Source organism: Paroedura picta, chromosome 11 (assembly GCF_049243985.1).
Source record: "Paroedura picta isolate Pp20150507F chromosome 11, Ppicta_v3.0, whole genome shotgun sequence".
Classification (NCBI taxonomy): domain Eukaryota; kingdom Metazoa; phylum Chordata; class Lepidosauria; order Squamata; family Gekkonidae; genus Paroedura; species Paroedura picta.
The window spans coordinates 63,562,176-63,581,699 of NC_135379.1; the positions used below are offsets into that span (position 1 = coordinate 63,562,176).

General features: G+C 47.8%; 1 protein-coding gene across 3 annotated transcripts in view; it reads right to left on the reverse strand.

Annotated features, from left to right (window-relative positions):
- Window positions 1–19,524, reverse strand: part of EPB41L4B (erythrocyte membrane protein band 4.1 like 4B) — a 103,478-nt gene that overhangs the window by 23,740 nt on the left and 60,214 nt on the right. For all 3 annotated transcript variants that reach the window (XM_077302657.1, XM_077302658.1, XM_077302659.1), the window contains exons 18-21: window positions 18,959–19,087; window positions 13,168–13,229; window positions 5,758–5,862; window positions 2,888–3,005 (exon numbers count right to left, since the gene is read on the reverse strand). In XM_077302657.1, the coding sequence (XP_077158772.1) occupies window positions 2,888–3,005; window positions 5,758–5,862; window positions 13,168–13,229; window positions 18,959–19,087 (414 nt within the window). The remainder of the gene's footprint in view (window positions 1–2,887; window positions 3,006–5,757; window positions 5,863–13,167; window positions 13,230–18,958; window positions 19,088–19,524) is intronic.

Sequence of the window (19,524 nt, forward strand, 5' to 3'; positions counted from 1 at the left end):
CTGCTCAGCTTCTCTTTAGCTTCCTACTCTGGTCACAAAATAATGCCCAGGTCTGGTGACCGGAGGCCTTGTGCCCCTTCCCTCCACCCACCCTGAACAGAACAGAACTTGTTAGCCATGGGCACGACACGGAAACCTATTTGGCATGGAAGCTCCATTTCTCTGAGACCTTCCCTTCAAGGAAGAGTGAACTGAGCTTATACACTCATGGGCTTGGGTGTTTCAGGCTCGCATATTCTGTGATGCGCTAGCTTACAGCCTCAGCGGATCTCACCATAGAGGCTGGTACTAGAGCATGGGACCGTCCCAGCCGCTGCGCTTTTGGAAAGCTCCTGGCCTCTTGCACAGAAGAATCACCCTCCATATTGTGACACTTACTTCCTTGTACTTTGGGAGCATGGCCATCCCCACCCAGCACCCAGATTTCCCAATTCTGGAAATTAAAAGCACGCACTGGTCTTGCTTTCCTCTCCCTCGCCCTCACACACACACTCCAAATCCTGCTGCAAACCTTGAACCTGCCTCTCATGGGGGGGGGGGGGATATTGAAGACCACAAGCATTAGGGTGGCCAGGTGGCCCCTTCTGGCAACCAGTGGGAGATGCGAGGGGAGGCACACCAGGAGTAGGAGGGAGATACAGTGGGCTTTGCAGCAACATGTCTATGGCACCTCTGAGGGGACCCATAGGTGATGTCACCATGCAGCACCACTGGGGTGATGCTTGGGTATTTGGGCAGAAACTCTATTGTTCTACCCCAGAGATTTTGCTCCAGGACCAGAGCATTGCCATGATGTTGCCAGTGCAATGATGTCACTTTCTGTTCATGTTGGGAGTAGGGATGTGCGCTTCGGCTGGGGTTGGCTGCCTTGGCAATCACCGAAGCCTGAGGCGGTGCATAGGAGGCCAGCTCCACGACACGGAGAGGAAGGCAGGCAGCGCTGGCCTCTGATGTGCCACCTCAGGTTTTGGTGATCGCTGAGGCAGCCAAATCGAGGCGAAATGCACATCCTAGTTGGGATTGAAGTCGACACGTCAGTGCAAGGTTAACTTGGCCTCCTCTTTTCCTGGGAAAGTCCTTCCAGTGGGCCTGGAGGCAGGGAACCCCTGCCTCTGCTGGAGGGTTGGGCAGCCCTAATAAACATGGATGCTTCTTGCATCTCCTTCTAAGGCCCATCCCAAATTTCTGTTTCTGAGATACAAAAGCAGAAAGTTCTCTGGTGATGCATCACTCAAGCACTTCTCTTGTGAGATTCCAAGCATTGTCCCAAGCAAAATACAGCAGAAAGTACCAGTCCGTATCACAGGGCTGGCACCAGCATACTCTGCAGTGGAGCAACTGCCCAGGGCTTTGGGTGGGGCCCACTGCCCCCAACCCCCTATCTACACGCTGACCCTTCTCCATCTGCTCACCAGCGCTCCACTACTTGTGCTGGCAGCTTAATATCTTGCTCGGATTCTCAGGGGATAGAGGAAAACTTACCAGGAGCAGCAGGGAGGCCCATGTGATCTGGAAGTGACATCATCACGCCTGGGATGTCAGGTTCCACTCCGGTATTTGGACAAATGCTGTCTGGTAAATTTGCCCAAATGCCACAGCATCATCCTGATGTCCCGAATGTGATGTCATCACTTCCAGTCACATCCCTGCATGTTGGATGGATCTCCCTCTTTTTCAGAGTAAGTTCCCTTCCCCACCAGATGTGGAGCCTGGCAGCTGGGGACCCTGGCCTCTACCAGGGCATCTGTCATAGAATCATAGAATAGAATCATAGAATCATAGAGTTGGAAGGGGCCACACAGGCCATCTAGTCCAACCCCCTGCTCAACGCAGGATCAGCCCAAAGCATCCTAAAGCATCCAAGAAAAGTGTGTATCCAACCTTTGCTTGAAGACTGCCAGTGAGGGGGAGCTCACCACCTCCTTAGGCAGCCTATTCCACTGCTGAACTACTCTGTGAAAAATTCCTGATATCTAGCCCATATCGCTGTACTTGTAGTTTAAACCCATTACTGCGTGTCCTTTCCTCTGCAGCCAATGGGAACAGCATCTTGCCCTCCTCCAAGTGACAACCATTCAAATACTTAAAGAGGGCTATCATGTCCCCTCTCAACCTCCTTCTCTCCAGGCTGAACATTCCCAAGTTCCTCAACCTATCTTCATAGGGCTTGGTCCTTTGGCCCCAGATCCTACATGTTGCTCAGGTGGTGCATGGCAACAATGAACCAGGCAGCCACGGTGGCAGCAACAGAAGAAGAAGACGAAAAAGAAGAAGAAGAAGAAGAAGAAGAAGAAGAAGAAGAAGAAGAAGAAGAAGAAGAAGAAGAAGAAGAAGAAGAAGAAGAAGAGTTGGTTCTTATATGCCGCTTTACCCTACCCGAAGGAGTCTCAGCTTACAGTCGCCTTCCCATTCCTCTCCCCACAACAGACACCCTGTGGAGTGGGTGAGGCTGAGAGAGCCCTGATATCACTGCCCGGTCAGAACAGTTTTATCAGTGCCGTGGCGAGCCCAAGGTCACCCAGCTGGCTGCATGTGGGGGAGTGCAGAATCGAACCCGGCATGCCAGATTAGAAGTCTGCACTCCTGACCACTACACCAAACTGGCTATGGCAGTGCTGTCAGGTCAAGAGCATGCAGGTGGTGGAGACCGCTGTGAGTGCAGGGGGTGGGAAGGTTTGCAAATGAGAAGGACACAGGGAAGTGGGGGCCCACAGCTGGAGGGAAGGGGAGGTGGGACCGGGGGGACCTGGTAGTAGGCAGAGAGGCCCAGGCAAACTCTCTCCCTGGGGACCCCCAAAACCTGGAACTGCCCGGCCTTACCATAAAGTGTTGTTGCTTTTAGGCTTCCCCTACCACTGCTGCACCTGCCACTAACTGGCCCTTGTACCTTTGCACAGGAAGAAAACTGTCCTCCAGATGTCTTCTGAGAGCCGGGTGATGTGGACGGGAGTGGCGGAGAGGCGCCCACTGCTGCGGCCAGTGCCGGGGGAAGGTCGTCTTCGTCACTGCATTTGGAAAAAGAGCACGAAGCTTGGCTCATTGCAACATCCGGGGAACTCTTTAAAACCTTCCAGCATTCCTGGGTGCACATCCGTGCAGCCTTCCTACACCTTTACTGAGTTTCACAAGAACCTTAAAAAAAACAACAACCCAGCCTGGGTCCAGCCACAGCCGCTGTTCACGTGGGGAAGGAAGGAAGCCCCCGGTCCTGATTCAGAACAGGAGAGACAACCAGTCGCTGCCACGGGCTCCTGTGGGGATCCACACAGAGCAGGGGTTGCCAGGGACGGGCCCTGGGAGCTGCTTTGAGACTCTTAAAATAAAGGAAAGCAGAGTATAGAAACAGACTCGTCTTCCTAAGTGTGTGCAGCACAAGGTCAAGAGGAGCAGGGAACACTCGTAACGGGGACCCCCAAGGCACACTGGAAACACACACCTGAATTCAAAAGGCTTGAAAATAGTGACAAAAGTTATTTATCTATTGGGGGGAGGGGAAATTTCCACAACCTGCAAACAAAGCCTTTTGAACTCAGGTGTGTCCTCCTAGCGTGTATTGGAGACTGGATTACCAAACCGGGGCAGTTAATAATTGTAACGCTCAACTTTCACCTCCCTCACGAACAGGGAAGCCAAAACAATGGCTCACATGAAGGTGTCTCGAAGTGGCTTCCAATCGCCTTCCCTTCATCTCCCTTCAACAGGCATCCTGAGAGGTCGGTGGAGCTGAGTGAGAGAACTGGGACTGGCCCAAGGTCACCCAGCTGGCTGCAGGTGGAGGAGGAGCTGGGAATCAAGCCCAGCTCTCCAGTTCAGAGTCCACTGCTCTCGCCCCTGACACTGAGATGGCTCTCATTTGAAGTCTGGCCCTCCGGTTGCCTTATGGATTTTATTTATTTATTAGATTTTTATACCGCCCTCCCCTACGGCTTAGGGCAGTTTCTTCAAGAACACTCACAAGGACAGCAGGCAAGTGGCAAATAAACATGTGCAAATGCCGCAGAGAAGCCCCAACTGGGGCGGGTGAACGGGGACAGGCTCGGCAAGGAGGCTGGGCCTCTGTTATGGTCCCCCACTGCTTTCCTAGTTGCCATAACACAGTCTCCTGCACAGCTTGTTCTTACGCACAAAAATGGAATTAGATTTGTCAGCACGCAAGAACCATTGAAGGCACATTCTTTCCTTGCTTATGAGAAAGCACAATGGTGCTGGCCCTTTATTAATGCAAAAGGACAGATTTTGGTTCCTGACCTAGTTAATCCTTATTTCGTCTCAAGGCTGCTGGGCATTCTCTAAATCTTTCCCCTTCGGACCCAGCAGGGACAATCTGGCCTTCATCCCCAGTCTTGCCAGGTAAATCTGTTCCCGTCCTCATTTGGACGGAAGTGGAATTCTCGCCTGTCGCCTGCCAACTCTGCACGGATCCGCAGCCACTGGGAAATCACAGCAGCGACTCTAATCCCCTTTCATAAGTGCTGTGGCCGTGGGTGCCGGCAGCAAGCTGGAACACCAGGAATTTGCCCCAATGACTCCATAAAATAGAATTCCCTTCTCTTGAAACAATTTATATTTTCTTACAAAAGAAATTAAGCGCACACCGTATTGTTCTTGACCTCATGCGTGCTTGCAAGCTCAATAGGTCGTCATGAAACTTAAAGGGCATGTGTACCCATGTCTGACCTGGATTTTGGTACATCTCCAACCTCCCTTTTATAACATTATTTGCTTCCTTTTTCTATGGGAGGCGCATACCCAAGACTCAACCCCTGGCCTGGTGGAAGAGTGCTGTTGCGCACTGTTGACACCCCCATTAGGGAACAACTCGCAGCAGGCAGCTCATCCCACCAGGTTGGAACCAGGGCCAAAAAGGTCAAAACCAGGCACATGCTGTGGGGCTAGGGATCACCAGCTAATTGGTGTTTGCAGAACATAGTCCTCTGCAGGGGACATATTGGGAGAGGTGGCCCGCCAGATACACAGGGCCCAGACCAAATAGGGCCTTATAGGTTAGCAATCTATCTACTTTGGTCAGCATGAGTCACCTGAAGCCATCAAAGACTCCCTCCGAGGGCAGCCAAGGGGCCTCTAATTGGGGGAAGGCCATAGCAGAGCGTCAAGGTTTTGTCCACAAAAAAGCTTGCACGTGCCTCGCAGCTGATATCCAGTTGACTATATTTTGGCTCCCTTCCTTAAGGGCAGTTAGGGACCAAACTACTCTAAACAACTGTGCTGGGTGTGAGCTAGTGGATGCGATGGAGGCTGTGTAGAATTCACACTTTGCAGTTTTCATGGCCATCTCACAGGCTTTCATAAGCGCCCTATAAGATGTGTTTGAAGCTTTATTCTTCCTCCACATTTGTTCTCGCTGACTCAGCTCCCATTTTCTCTCATGTAGCTCCTCCGTAAAGCAGGGGGCTCGTTTGAGCCGGAGGCAGAGAGGATGCTGGGAGCAATCACATCAATGGTGACCAACATCTGGCTCTGCCAGTTGTCAGCCAGCTCATCTAGTGAATTGAAACACGTTAGACCTGTGTGATAAATCAGGCATGCGCATTACTCGGAGCATCTACTTGGCTTGCAGAAGGGCCCACGTTCGATCCCTGGCCTCTCCAGCTGAAAGTATCCTACTCCAGTCTAGGGGACGTGAAAGGCCAGCACTGGGTGCTGGAGGGCCAGTGTCCGTCGGGGTCTGATTCAGTCCCTGGCTGCCGTTGCCTGAATTTCTGTCCGCATGGTGGCCTCTGCACAGAAGGCACTCACAAGCTGTACTGCCTGGTCAGTTTCCTCACACGAGACACCTTCACTTCCTGCTTGTCCGGCTTGCTGTCCGCCTGGGTCGTCTCGGGCCGTAAAGGAGCCGGGCTCCTAAGAACAACACCAAAGGTGAAAATTAGGATTGTCTACAGACTAAAGAATGTATTGCCGATGACTCTTGCCCTTATTAAACAATCCGTTAATTAATGTACAGTCTTTATACCTGCCTTTCTCCTCAGCGGGGACCCAAAGTGGCTCACCTCATTCTCTTCTCTTTCATTTGACCCTCACAACAACCATGTGAGGTAGGCTAGGCTGCAGGCAAGTGACAGGCCCAAAGTCACCCAGCTAGCTTCCGTAGCAGAGCAGGGTTCAAATCAAGCCTGTCTGGGCCCCCTGGATCCTGGTCCAGCACTCTGAACTGCTATGGACTGTTATCCCAGGACATCTGTGGCCCTGGAGAGGCCTCATTACAGCCTCCATCAAACGGAGTTTAGCCCTGGCACTGAAAACTGTGACTTTTGCAGAGGCTTCAAGGACATAGCTCTGAGTGTTTGCTATGGAGCCCAGATCTCTCCCGCAGTTGAAAACCAGTTAACAGTTTTTATACAAAATCAGGATCAGTCAAAATGGCAATGAAACACCTCATGTTATCATCACAATCCTATTTTAACACATAACAAAAAATTAAAAGACAATTGGCAACATGGGATTAGGATTTTTTAATGTTTATGTGGGACACACAGATGTGAAACTTATAATGGACAAATTCTTTTAATATAAAGGGTGAATGAATGGTCATTATATTAAATTTGGATCAGCTAACATGATTATGAAAATATTTGATAAATTATTTTTATTAAGCTATAATAAACTATATGATCTATATATATTAGGGAGGAGTTGTTGAATGGGGACAGATGTGATTAAAGGGTGGGTGACAAATAATTATACTGTTCAGTTAAGGTCTGCAAAATTAGAGTTTATTAAGAATAAAGAATGAAACTTGGAGACTTGATATATGAGATACAGATAATATAATGAGAACTTGCAACTACAAGAAGGTAACAGAAATTTTATAGGGGCATGTATTAGATCTGCAGCACAAGGGAAAACCTCCATATAGATCTGATCAAAGAAGGAACTCACCTTTGGGGGGGGAGGGGTAAGAAATTATTTTTAAAGAGAGATTTCAAACAAAATATAGAAATATTGGAAAGATAAGTTTATATGGGGATTCAGGTTAAAGGGAAGGTAAAGACTAATTTTGAGAAGACTCTATAGAGAAAATATGTTTATATGGGGAAAATATCTTTTAAGGTAGAAGGGATTTGCCTTTGAGGGCATAATTTCTTCTCCCCCCCCTTTTTTTTGGCTAAAGATGAACAGAATATTTGTTGATTTTTTAACTTTATTACTCATTCGGGAAGCCCTTCCAGAGCTGTCTCAGCCAACCCAGGTTGAGGAAGGCTGCCCTGAGGTGAGGCCAGGCCTGCTTCAGTCTGACTATTCGGAGGAGCTGGCAGTGCAGACAGGCCCAGACACTTTGCTCACGCAATGGGGGAGGATCGAGAAGGTGGATCTTGTCCTCTTTCCTCCCCTTGTGTGAACTCTCCTTTTACAAAAGGGAACTCCAGACATACAAAGTGCTCCTTTCAGACCCGCAGCTCTGCCAGTCACCAGAAAACAGACGACTCTTCCAGCATACCAAAAGGTGCACATTGAATGGGCCTGACTGGCATACAAAGCCTGGTTCTTGTCCCAAGTGTTGAAAGGCAGGCGAGAGAGAGAGGGGAACAGGGCAGCTCAGTCAATTTAAAAGCAAAACAAAGCCTGGCGAAATCCTGCCAGCAAAAGCACAACACTGGGCATAAATGACAAAACACCCAAAGAAGGTTATCGAGCATTCTGCGCACTTGGGTTTTCATGAGGACTCAAAACCAACTTCTGCAGTCTTTTTTATTTGTTTCTCAGTTGAAACATAGATTATGGGGGTCACTCAGACACACAGCTGCTTCGTTTAATCCAGGCAGCGTTGCCAGCTCTGGATTGGGGAATTTGGGGTGTCACTTGGGAAGGGCAGGGTTTCATTTCAGCAGGGCATAATGCCAAAGAGTCCCCGCTCCAAAGCAGCCCTTTACTCCAAGGGGATTTACCTCCCTCCTCTGGAGATCAGCTGTAATTCAAGGAGATCCCCAGGTCCTCCTTGGAGGCTGGTAACTTCTCCTTTCTCTGAGGAAGAATCCAGAGATTGTGGCTTCTGTGTAAAAGCTGTGCCAGCTTTCAGTAAACAAGAGGATTGGAAGACAATAGAAAACATAAAGGATTTCCATGGTTACAAGAGACCCCAATCAAGTTAGATGGCTATTTGTTTAAGAGTTTTAACTCTTAATAGAAAGTTCTAAATATGTTCTAAATATGAGGATAACGTGTCTGCTAGACATCCAACAATACAGTTAATCCTGATGGGTGATATGAACACACGACTTGAGACACTTTCACACACATTGAATAATGTATGTATGTATGTATGTATGTATGTATGTATGTATGTATGTATGTATGTATGTATGTATGTATGTATGTATGTATGTATGTATGTATGTATGTATGTATAAGACTTTATTGTTTCCAGCCATTGGCCATTACAATGTTAGCAATATCATAGCAGTTAATATCAAAGATCAGTAAAACAATTAAAACAGCCTATGCAGTGGTCCATAGATAACAAAAAACGATAATGCACTTTCAATCCACTTCCAATGCACTTTAGCGATCATTTACAAGTGGATTTTGCTGTTTTCACACAGTAGAATCCAATTGCAAAGTGCATTGAAAGTGAACTGAAAGTGCATTATTCAGGAGGGGTGTTGATGTTAGCCATGCACATGCTTTTAAAGACGTAATATTTAATAATTTATTGATTTGTTCTGTTACCAATGCAGCAATACCTCTGAATTGTACTAGACCCTCGATTATAACCAGTGACAACCAGACCCTCTAGACTGTATTCCAGGGGTAGTCAAACTGCGGCCCTCCAGCATTCGCTGGCAGGGGCTCGTGGGAATTGTAGCCCATGGACATCTGGAGGGCCACAGTTTGACTACCCCTGCTGAATTCTATAATGCTAGAAACCCTGATTCAGCACCTATAACAGACCTCATTGTGGGATAAGAATAGCACCTGTGTGCTCTTCAAGCAAGACTCTGAACTCTGGACATTTACTCTGGCTTAGACATAAAGCCCCCTTCAAGGATTGCTGCCTTGTCTTGGCGAAGGGGCTTGCGTAGTTCAGTGAAGCTATGAGCTATGCCGTGCAGGGCCACCCAAGACGGACAGGTCATGGCTGAGAGCTCTGACAAAAGGTGATCCACTGGAGAAGGAAATGGCAAACCACTTCAGATTCATGAATCAAGGCAAACTTGGTCAAACAAGAGATTACAAGACTGAACATCAACATTTTAGGAAACAGTAAACTCAAATGGACAGGAATGGGTGAATTTAATTCAGATGACCATCAGGTATACTACTGTGGGCAAGAAATGGAGTGGCCTTCATAATCAATAAAACAGTAGGAAAAGCAGTATTGGGATACAATCCCCAAAATGACAGAATGATCTCAGTTCGAATACAAGGCAAACCATTAAACATCACAGTAATCCAGGTCTATGCCCCAACCACTGCTGCTGAAGAGGATGAAGTTGACCAGTTCTACAACTCTACACATGGACAACACCAGACGGTCAACACAGAAATCAGATTGACTATGTGCTCTGCAGCCAAAGATTGACTATGTGCTCTGCTATACAGTCAGTAAAAACAAGAGCTGATTGTGGTTCCGACCATCAGCTTCTTGTTGCAAAATTTAGGCTTAAATTCTATGGTGCTAGAAACACTGATTCAGCACCTATAACAGACCTCATTGTGGGACAATGGGAAGGGAAAAGTAAGGAAAAGCACTAGGCCACTCAGGTGTGAACTAAATCATATCCCTGACGAATATACAGCAGAGGTGACAAATAGATTTAAGGAATTAGATCTGATAGACAGAGTGCCTGAAGAACTATGGACGGTTCGCAACACTGTACAAGAGGTAGCAACTAAAACCATCCCAAAGAAAAAGAAATGCAAGAAAGCAAAATGGCTGTCTGAGGAAGCTTTACAAATACCTGAGGCGAGAAGGGAAGTGAAAGGCAAGGGAGAAAGAGAAAGATACACCCAATTGAATGCAGAATTCCAGAGAATAGCTAGAAGAGATAAGAATGCCTTCTTAAATGAAAGTGCAAACAAATAGAAGAAAACAATAGAATGGGGAGGACCAGAGATCTCTTCAAGAAAATTGGAGATATGAAGAGAACGTTTCATGCAAAGATGGGTATGATAAAAGACCAAAATGATAGGGGCCTCACAGAAGCAGAAGAGATTTTAAAAAGTGGCAAAATTATGCAGAAGATACAAGAGCGGGCTTAACATCCCTGACTACACAATGGGATCGTCACTTACCTGGAGCCAGACATCCTGGAATGTGAAGTCAATGGGCCTTAAAAAGTCCGAGCAACCATAAAGCTAGTGGAGGTGACAACATTCCAGTTGAACTATTCAAAATCTTAAAATACGATGCAGTAAAAGTGCTACACTCATATTGAGCAAATTTGGAAAACTCAACAGTGGCCACAGGATTGGAAAAGGTCAGTTTACATTCCAGTCCCAAAGAAGGGCAATGCCAAAGAATGTTCAAATTACTGCACCATTGCACTCATTTCTCATGCTAGCAAGGTCATGCTCAAAATCCTACAAGCTAGGTTCCAGCAATATGTGGACCGAGAACTTCCAGAAGTACAGGCAGGATTTCAAACAGGCAGATGAACTTGAGATCAAATTGCCAACATACGCTGGATCATGAAGAAAGCTAGGGAGTTCCAGAAAAACATTTACTTCTGCTTCATTGACTATGCTAAAGCCTTTGATTGTGTGGAGCACAACAAATTGTGGCAAGTTCTTAAAGAGATGGGAATACCAGAGCATCTTATTTGTCTCTTGAGAAACATATATGCAGGTCAAGAAGCAACAGTGAGAACTGGGCATGGAATCACTAATTGGTTCAAAATTGAGAAAGGAGTTGGGCAAGGCTGTATACTGTCGCCTTGCCTATTTAACTTGTATGCAGAGCACATCATGAGAAAGGCGGGGTTAGATGAGTCACAAATTGGGATCAGGACTGCAGGGAGAAACATCAACAAGCTCAGCTATGCAGATGATATCTCGCTAATGGCAGAAAGCGAAGAGGAACTAAAGAGCCTCTTGATGCGGGCGAAGGAGGAGAGTGCAAAAGTTGGCTTGAAACTCAACATCAAGAAAAAGAAGATCATGGCATCCGGCCCTCTCAATTCCTGGCAAATAGAGGGGGAAGAAATGGAGGTAGTGACAGATTTTAGTTTCCTGGGTTCCAAGATCACTGCAGATGGGGACTGCAGCAAAGAAATGAAAAGACACTTGCTCCTGGGGAGGAAAGCTATGGCAAATCTAGACAGCATCCTAAATAGCAGAAGCATCACCCTGCCAACAAAAGTGCGTCTAGTCAAGGCTATGGTCTTCCCAGTTGCAATGTATGGCTGTGAAAGTTGGACCATAAGGAAGGCCGAGCGTCAAAGAATTGAGGCTTTTGAACTCGGGTGCTGGAGAAGACTCTTGCAAGTCCCTTGGACTGCAAGGCGAACAAACCGGTCAGTCCTAGAGGAGATCAGCCCTGCCTGCTCCTTAGAAGGCCAGATCCTGAAGATGAAACTCAAATACTTTGGCCACCTCATGAGAAGGAAGGACACCCTGGAGAAGAGCCTAATGCTGGGAGCGATTGAGGGCAAAAGAAGAAGGGGACGACAGAGAATGAGGTGGCTGGATGGAGTCACTGAAGCAGTCGGTGCAAACTTAAAGGGACTCCGGGGAATGGTAGAGGATAGGAAGGCCTGGAGGATCATTGTCCATGGGGTCGCGATGGATCGGTCACGACTTCACACCCAACAACAACAAGACATAAAGCAAAAGTCAGGCCAACCTGTCTTTGCAAAGCATCAGTGGAGCCTGGCATGACTGACTGACCTCGTGAACCCTCCATGCACAGTACTGGCAACTTCAAAGGGCATCCTCCTTCCCGACCTTAAACTTGCAGACCTCAGAAGACACTTCTTGCCTTTGAAACTCCCTTCCTATCCACCCAACCTAATGCCAGCTTGCCAAGAGCCTTGTTGCTCTCTCTAGTCACCCAGATCAAACCAGGTCCCAAGTTTCCCAGATCTCTTTGATCCTGGACATCCTGGATCAATCAACCTTTTGGGCCCACATCAAAAGGAAGCATCTGCACCCTTTTGTCCCAAGCCCAATTTTGCCTACGTGACTTTTACCACGTATCTGGCTACGGAAAGGGTATGAATACCCTTCCTTGGAGCCCACAGGGTGCTCACTCCCCTCTGGTGGCGCCCAAATCAGATGCTGGTTTCATTCGTGTTGCTGACCCCCTCCCTTGACGCACCCCACTTCACCATCTCCTAGACAGGTAATTGTATAATTTCTGCTGCCCCCTTTTCCCCTCAGAACTTTGCCCTTTCCTGTCTCATTTCCTCCCTGACACGTGTGAAGTGCAATTGCTTGGTGTTGTTGTGTGACTTGCGTTCTTAAATAAAGCGCACACCTTATTTTTGACAGTATTTGTGGTCTCCCGTGGATGAATTTACCTTGTAAACTGTGCAGACAGATTTCGCTAGTTGTTGTTGTTATTATTATTATTATTATTATTATTATTATTCAATTTATTGCCCACCACTCCCTTACGGCTCGTGGCGGGTTACAACATTTTAAAAACCCCAATAAAATCCATTAAAATCCCTCAACAACAATTACAATATAACATTATCAGTTAGCAAGCTAACCTGGCAAGATAGGCTAATCAACCTCCCCCTCCTACTACAAGCAGGTGGAGAGGGGATACTGATAGTACTAATCCCCAATCTCAATCCCAGGTCCCGGGTCCCCAGGGGGGCATAGATGTTAGCCTCGGCCTCAACCGTAAACCTGGCGGAAGAGCTCCGTCTTGCAGGCCCTGCGGAACGATGGAAGATCTTGCAGGGCCCGCAGCTCTCCCGGGAGCTCATTCCACCAGGTAGGGGCCAGAATTATCCCTTCTTGCATAGCTAATTTCCCCAATTTTTGATCAGAGCATTAAGGGATAACTAAGCATTTTGCTTAACAGTTCTCCCCCCTCCCTTTTGCTAATTATACCAACCTGTGGTTGAAGGGAGAGGCAACACTATTTATTCTATGGATTGGTAACCCCCACCCCCCCGGAAGATATGTCATGCATTCCTGGAAGATGTGACTCCTTCCTGTTCAGAATCTCAGCCTTACAAGCAAGCATCAACAGACCTCACGTTAGGGTCCCTGGAAGTCTTGGGAGGGTTTCCCAGCAACGTTTCCTCTTTTCCAATCTGTTGAAACAACAGCCGTGATTTAGAATTGTGCAAAGTTAAGCAGACTCCCCATCCAGAAACCGTTGCACATTTTAAAGAGGGATGACTTTTTGAGGTAAGTCAAACATTGCTACAGTTGAACAAAATACAAAAGACCAACCAAACTGCCCCAAGTACAAGCATCTTCATCTGAGACCTTCATATCCTTGTCTGGAGGTGGAAGGCCTGCTACAATTGCCGCTTGAGACAGGACACAGAGGGGCCATGAACAACACAAGCCTCTCGGTTAAGGCACGGAAATGTTCCCAGGGGAGGCAAAGGCGGGCTGTTAGCATCTTGGCCCTTCTTTGTAACTAGCCTCCCCCTCCCAGGTGGAGTCTGTTGGTGCCACCATCAAGATTTGTCCGGGTGGTGGTGGAGATGTGAAAAAGTTTATAAGTTTTGGGCAAAAATACATACTATTATGTAGAAAATGTGGGGTCTTAGATTCCCTATGAAAGCTGAAGCCATGTTATTAAGTGTTCCTCCGCAGTGCCTCCCAACCCACACACAGAGCTTCTTCTTCTACGCGACGACGGCAGCAAGACTAGAATTGGCCAAGAAATGGAAAACGCAAGAACTACCCTCGACAGAAGACTGGCTGAATAAACTAGCTGACTTTGCCAAGATGGCTAAACTGACACTGATAGTTAACGGAAAAACAGAAGAGGCCTTTCAAGAACAATGGGGCCCTTACCTGAACTATTTAAGAAAATAATACAAAGGGGATTGAAACAGGGAACTAAGTGTATTAAATGAAGAGCATAACCCTCCTTTTTCTGTATTGACAATATAGATTGCATGTATCTCATTGTCTTTAACTCTGGAAAATAAAAATAAAAATTTTCTTAAAAAAAAAAAAAAAAGATTTGTCCGGGTGGCCCAAAAGAGGGTCTTAGGGGCTGGGGGAGTCTTGTATGTGATAAGCAAGGCCTTATAGTCTAGGACTATATTGTCTGTGCCTGTTTCTGCGGTTCAGTGAAATCCCCTTTCATACCCCTGGAATATTACAGTTTCTACACAAAAATCTGGCTCTTACGGAGTAGATCCGAATGCAATTCCAGTTTCTGCTGCAGTTTGTGAATCTTCAAAATACTGATTTTTTTCGCCCTGGTGGAAGGTAATTCATGGTTATCCAGTGAGGAGCTTCAGGATTCGAGTCTGTCTCCTTTCTCTATCATTCTCACCTCCAGTGGTGTCGTCATAGATACCTACTGACTCCACCTACTACCTGCCTCTCCTCCGGCCTGATCTCCTCTCCCCACTGTATTTTTTCCCCTAAGTGAACAAGATTGCATTATAATGTGAATTTGGGGCAATAGGGACCGATTTTAGGGAACACTCCAGAATATGATCCTACATAAATTTTTGTTTTCTGCTCCATCTTTCTCCCCTATTGATATGAGGAGGAGAAATTTTCCTTCATGAGGGAACCTTGGGAGAAGTCATTCAGAGTTGTGCAGCTGCCAAGAACTAGGATTCCGCACCCCCCACCTACCCCCCCCCGTTGCCCCCTCCAGCATCTAAACACACGTTCAAGACTGAAGGTGCAACGGGGCACTTGACTTTTTCATCACACTCCCTCCCGCCAGAACTCCATGCTGTTCAAGAGATGTAACCAAAGTTGTCATTTCCCATTTTCCTAGGTAAATAGTACTGCGAAATGGGCAATTGGTTCACAGAATGTCATTGTGCTGCTGAGCCCAGATTTGAATTTTTGTTAGGCTAATGTTCATTTTTTTAAAACTTTCATTTCACGTCGCCCTGTTCTTTTGTGCTGATAAACAGTTGTGTAATGGTGGCCAACGTGCTTTCTCTTCATGCAAGTGTAGTGATGGAGCACACTTGGGCATGAGACTCCCCCCTCCCCCCATGCTTGCGTGATTCAAGTATCACAGGAATCGGGGGGAGGGGTCACAATAAGTCTGGGCCTGTGCAAGGACGGACTAGATAGTGGTCCCCAACCTTTCTCAGGTCAGGGACCGCCTCCGGGGTGAGGGGAGAGCTGACAGCCTGGTGCTGTGCAAACGCGCATGCGTAATTGCTGCACATGCGCGTTTTCACCACCGGGGGCGCTGACGTGCATGCGCCTGCCTCTTCCCTTCCTTCTCACTGTGGGCGGGTGAAGGCAGGCGCGGCTGGCAGCGGCCCGGTACTGTGGCCTTTGCGGCCCGGCACCGGGCCGCGGACCGGGTTTGTTGACCCCCGGACTAGAACATAAAATTCCACTTCAAGCATGGAACTCACAACCTGCAAGCTTATGCATGCTATCATTTGTAGCTGACATTTTAAATTATGTTACTGCATGATTGCGTTATTGTGCATGCAAGAGCTTTTTTAAAAGCCTAAAAATGAGGTGGGCTTGATGGGAGATGGCACTGCCCACTCGTCCAAAGAAAATACAAAATACACGTGGCACGTGCAGTCCCAGGCGGTGACAGAACAAAACTGCAGGTGCAGAATGTCAGGCACAATTTCAGATTCTAAAGTTAGCATCTGATGCAGTGAAAAAAGCAGAAAATTCTGAACTGTGAGGAAGACAGAAGCCACATGTGTCTGCCCTTGGCCTCAAAAAGGCCCCTGCATCATGGGTCGGGGGGTGGAAATAGCCACCAGTCTCAGCTGACTAAGAAGGCAAGAGATGAACAGAGGTGGTGGGCCACTGAGGGCCTGCCCCTGCGTAGCAACCCTGGGCTTCTTGAGTGATTTCTCATCGAGATACTAACCAGGGCCAGCCCTGCTCAACTTCTATGATCTGATGAGATAGAGCTAGCCTGGGCAAGCCAGGTCAGGACATCATGGATCGATCCTTTGGTTTAGCAACGCCAGTTAAAGAACTCAAGTCGGTCCCTGGCTTGCCTGGCACCCAGGCTTCCAACATTAATAAGCTTTGAACCTTTTCCGATGTCAACAAACTGATTCAAACCCAACTGTTCTGCTTTGCATGCAGAAGGTAACCCAACTGTTAAACACAAGTCAAGGTTGCTGATGTAAGAACCGCACGGGTGGGAGCAGAGGACCTCACGAGGATGTGGCAGCACCGTCCTGCTTAACGGAGGGAGGATGAGCTCTGCCTATTCATTGTTCCTCCACGGGGGTGACTCATAGCACAGGCCACAGAGAGCAGCAAGGAACCCAGAACACAAGGAGGAAGGTGGGAGGGAGGGTGCCATTCCTCTTGTTGCATTACTCACAAGTCTCCTACGGCAAGATAAGCGGATTCATGGGGGTGTCTTACAAGACGCACAGGAGATGGCTAAGAAATCATCACACACAGTCCTCACATGGGCTGCCCGTGCGTTATCACTTCTGATGAAGTACCATCACACATTTCAAATGATTTTGCGTATCTCTGTATATGAATATTGTTTAATGAAGGCCTGTCTATTCCCCCCTCTTCCCCCCTAAACGCTCAACAATCCAGTGAAAGGCAAGACTGTCTGCTTGGCATGCAGAGGGTCCCAGGTCCAGCTCTGACAGGTGCAGAGGGTGTAGCTCATGCATCAGAGATAGGCTCCCAGAAGAACCGATGAAGCAGCCCTCGAATGAATCAGACACGCAGTTCTTCAAGGTCAGTCTTGTCTGCTCAGACTATCAGTGGCTCTCCAGCATCTCAGGCTGAGGTCTTTCACATCACCAACTACCTGGTTCTTTTACCTGGAGATGTTGGGTATTGAACCTGGGACCTTGTACATGAAGCCTTGGCAGATGCTCTACCATTGACCCATGGCCCCTCCTCAGGACACATGAAGCTGCTTGAGTGACTGGTTCATCAAGGTCAGTCTTGTTGACTCAACTGGAGATGCCGGGAACTGAACCTGGGACCTTCTGCATGCAAAGCAAACGCCGTGCCCCTGAGCCACAGTCCCTGGCTTGATGTTTAGAATCCTGCCTTGGCTTGCCTCCTTGCCCACCCCAAGCGACATGATGCAGAGCTTGTTGCACTGTCCAGAATATGGTCTGCCAGGTAGATCTTGCTGTATTTCCTGCAGAGACTCTGTGAGATCTGACTGCCTGAGCAGAAGAAGCAATGACGGACACAATAGTAACCCCAAATCCACTTTGTTTCCCTCAGGGAGAATTCTGCACACATGACTCTCTCTAGGATCCAATCCACATGGCTCGGGAAATTCCTGGGAATTTGGAGGTGGAGTCCGGGAAGGGTTTGGGGAGGGCCTCACTGGGATACACCACCCTCCAAAGCCACCAATTTCTCCTGAGGAACTGATCTCTGTAGTCTGGAGGTCAGGGGTCTTCCTGGGAGTTCACCTTCTCCAGAATATAAGATTTGGTTACCTATGTCCATCAATTCTGAATAGTTGTTTGCATGATTTTTTTGTCGCTATTGAATCAAGGGACTGAATTAATAGCAGTGGTTAATGAGGAGTTTGTACGTTACTCATTTTGCAGAGCCACATATATTTTGCCTGGATCCTGCTGGGTGCTACAGGGCTGTTGAGGGCACGGGCCGCTGCCTCTGCCATTTACTTTCTCCACATGAGTAAACAGACAGCCATTACTCAGACGGAGATGGGAAAACAAAAACAGATTGCAAGGAGACAATCCAGCTGGGAAAGGCACAACTTGTCTCCTGTACGACATCACACACAGCCCAGTGCCGGACTGCAGAGACTGAGTGTGTTCTGCTTGTGTAGCCCTGCCCCTTTTCACAACCACATCAATAGGTTAAGCAGGGATCTGAGCCTCCAGCACAGAACAACCTTTGGGTCCATTAGGATGGGGGGAGAAGAATATTTTCCCCCCAAAAGTTTTTTTCTAAGGTTTGCTATCACATGCAGTGTTTAAGACAAATCCCATCAGAGTGTCTCATCCTAACCAACTCTATATACAGATCGGATAAATTTTGGAGAAGGAGGAATAGAATGAGTAGACATTTTCAGGCATTGATGCATGCAGCTGGGAAAGGGGGTGGGGGTGGGGGTGAGGAGAAGACAAAAAACATGTCTTTCTCAAATGCTTGTTTGGGTTCCTCCCCCAGCCAGCTCAGCTCTCTGCACCTGAGTTCCAGCCATTAGGACGCACCAGCAAGCAGCCTTCAAATGCTTGATCTGTGATGCCTAACCGCTGGAGGTGTGAAATGAGGCCCTTGCCAAGTCTTCTGTGAGGCGATCTTGGCTTGGCAACCTCCAGGTGGGGCCTGGAGACCTCCCAGAATTAAAACTGATCTTCCGACAACAAGGACCAGTCCCCCTGGAGCAATGGCTGCTCAAGAGGGAGACCTCTATGGCATTGCACCCCACTGAGGGGTCTTCCCTCCCAAGCCCCAACCTCCCCAGGCTCCACCCCCCCCCCATCTTTTTATTCCATCTGGTGTTGGCAACCCGATCAGGACAGGGCTTACCAGACATTTAGAGTTGCCAGTTCTGGGGTGGGAAATACCTGGAGGTTTGGAGATGGATGGAGGGCAGGGTTTCGGGTGGGGAGGGGAGGGGAGGGACCCTAGCTGGGTATAATATCACAGAACCCCTCCTTCCAGAGCAGCTTTTTCCCTCCAGGCGAACTGACCTTGTTGCTGTGGAGACCTTCAAGTGGTGATTGGCCACCCTAGCTACCACCTCTGGTAGCCCATTCATACATGCAAGTCATCAAGATATTATAACACAAACACACGTGCATGCACACCCTGGCCAACCGCAGAGGACAGTTTAGGAAGGTAGGAAAGGAGCTGACATGGATAGGAGACCCACCTGAGCCCCCACTCGAAAGGCAGCCTCTACTTGAGCCTTGAGGATATTACATTTCAAGTGATCCGGTGCTGCAGAAGGTGACGCTGGAGGCGGGTGGAGGCTCTTCTCTAGAGCTTTCTTCTCTTCACCCTATGATCAATACAAGAAGACACCTTTCTAGATCTTCCAAAGACTAAGATGTTAGATTTTTCCTGATTTATAGCTACAGCATTGGCTCTGCAGTAGGAGACAAAAGCGTGGAGGAGGCCTTCATGCAGGATAGAAGGACATTGTCATCTACATATAGTAAAAGAGGGACTCTCCGGTCTGTGATTATTGGGGTGTGACTGTTTATCATGGACAGCTCTGCAATGCACAGTTGAAAAGATGTGGTGCTTAGGATGCCACCTTGCTTCACACCTTTGTTGTAGTTTACAGTGGAACTTAAATGGCCTGCAGCATCACATTCCATATCAGGTCCATATCAAGGTGGCTCAGTTGGGTCCATAAGCAGTCTATAGGGATTGAATCAAAAGCACTTTTAAGATCTATGGCTTTCCACTCCTGCCTTTGGAGTATTTCTTGGC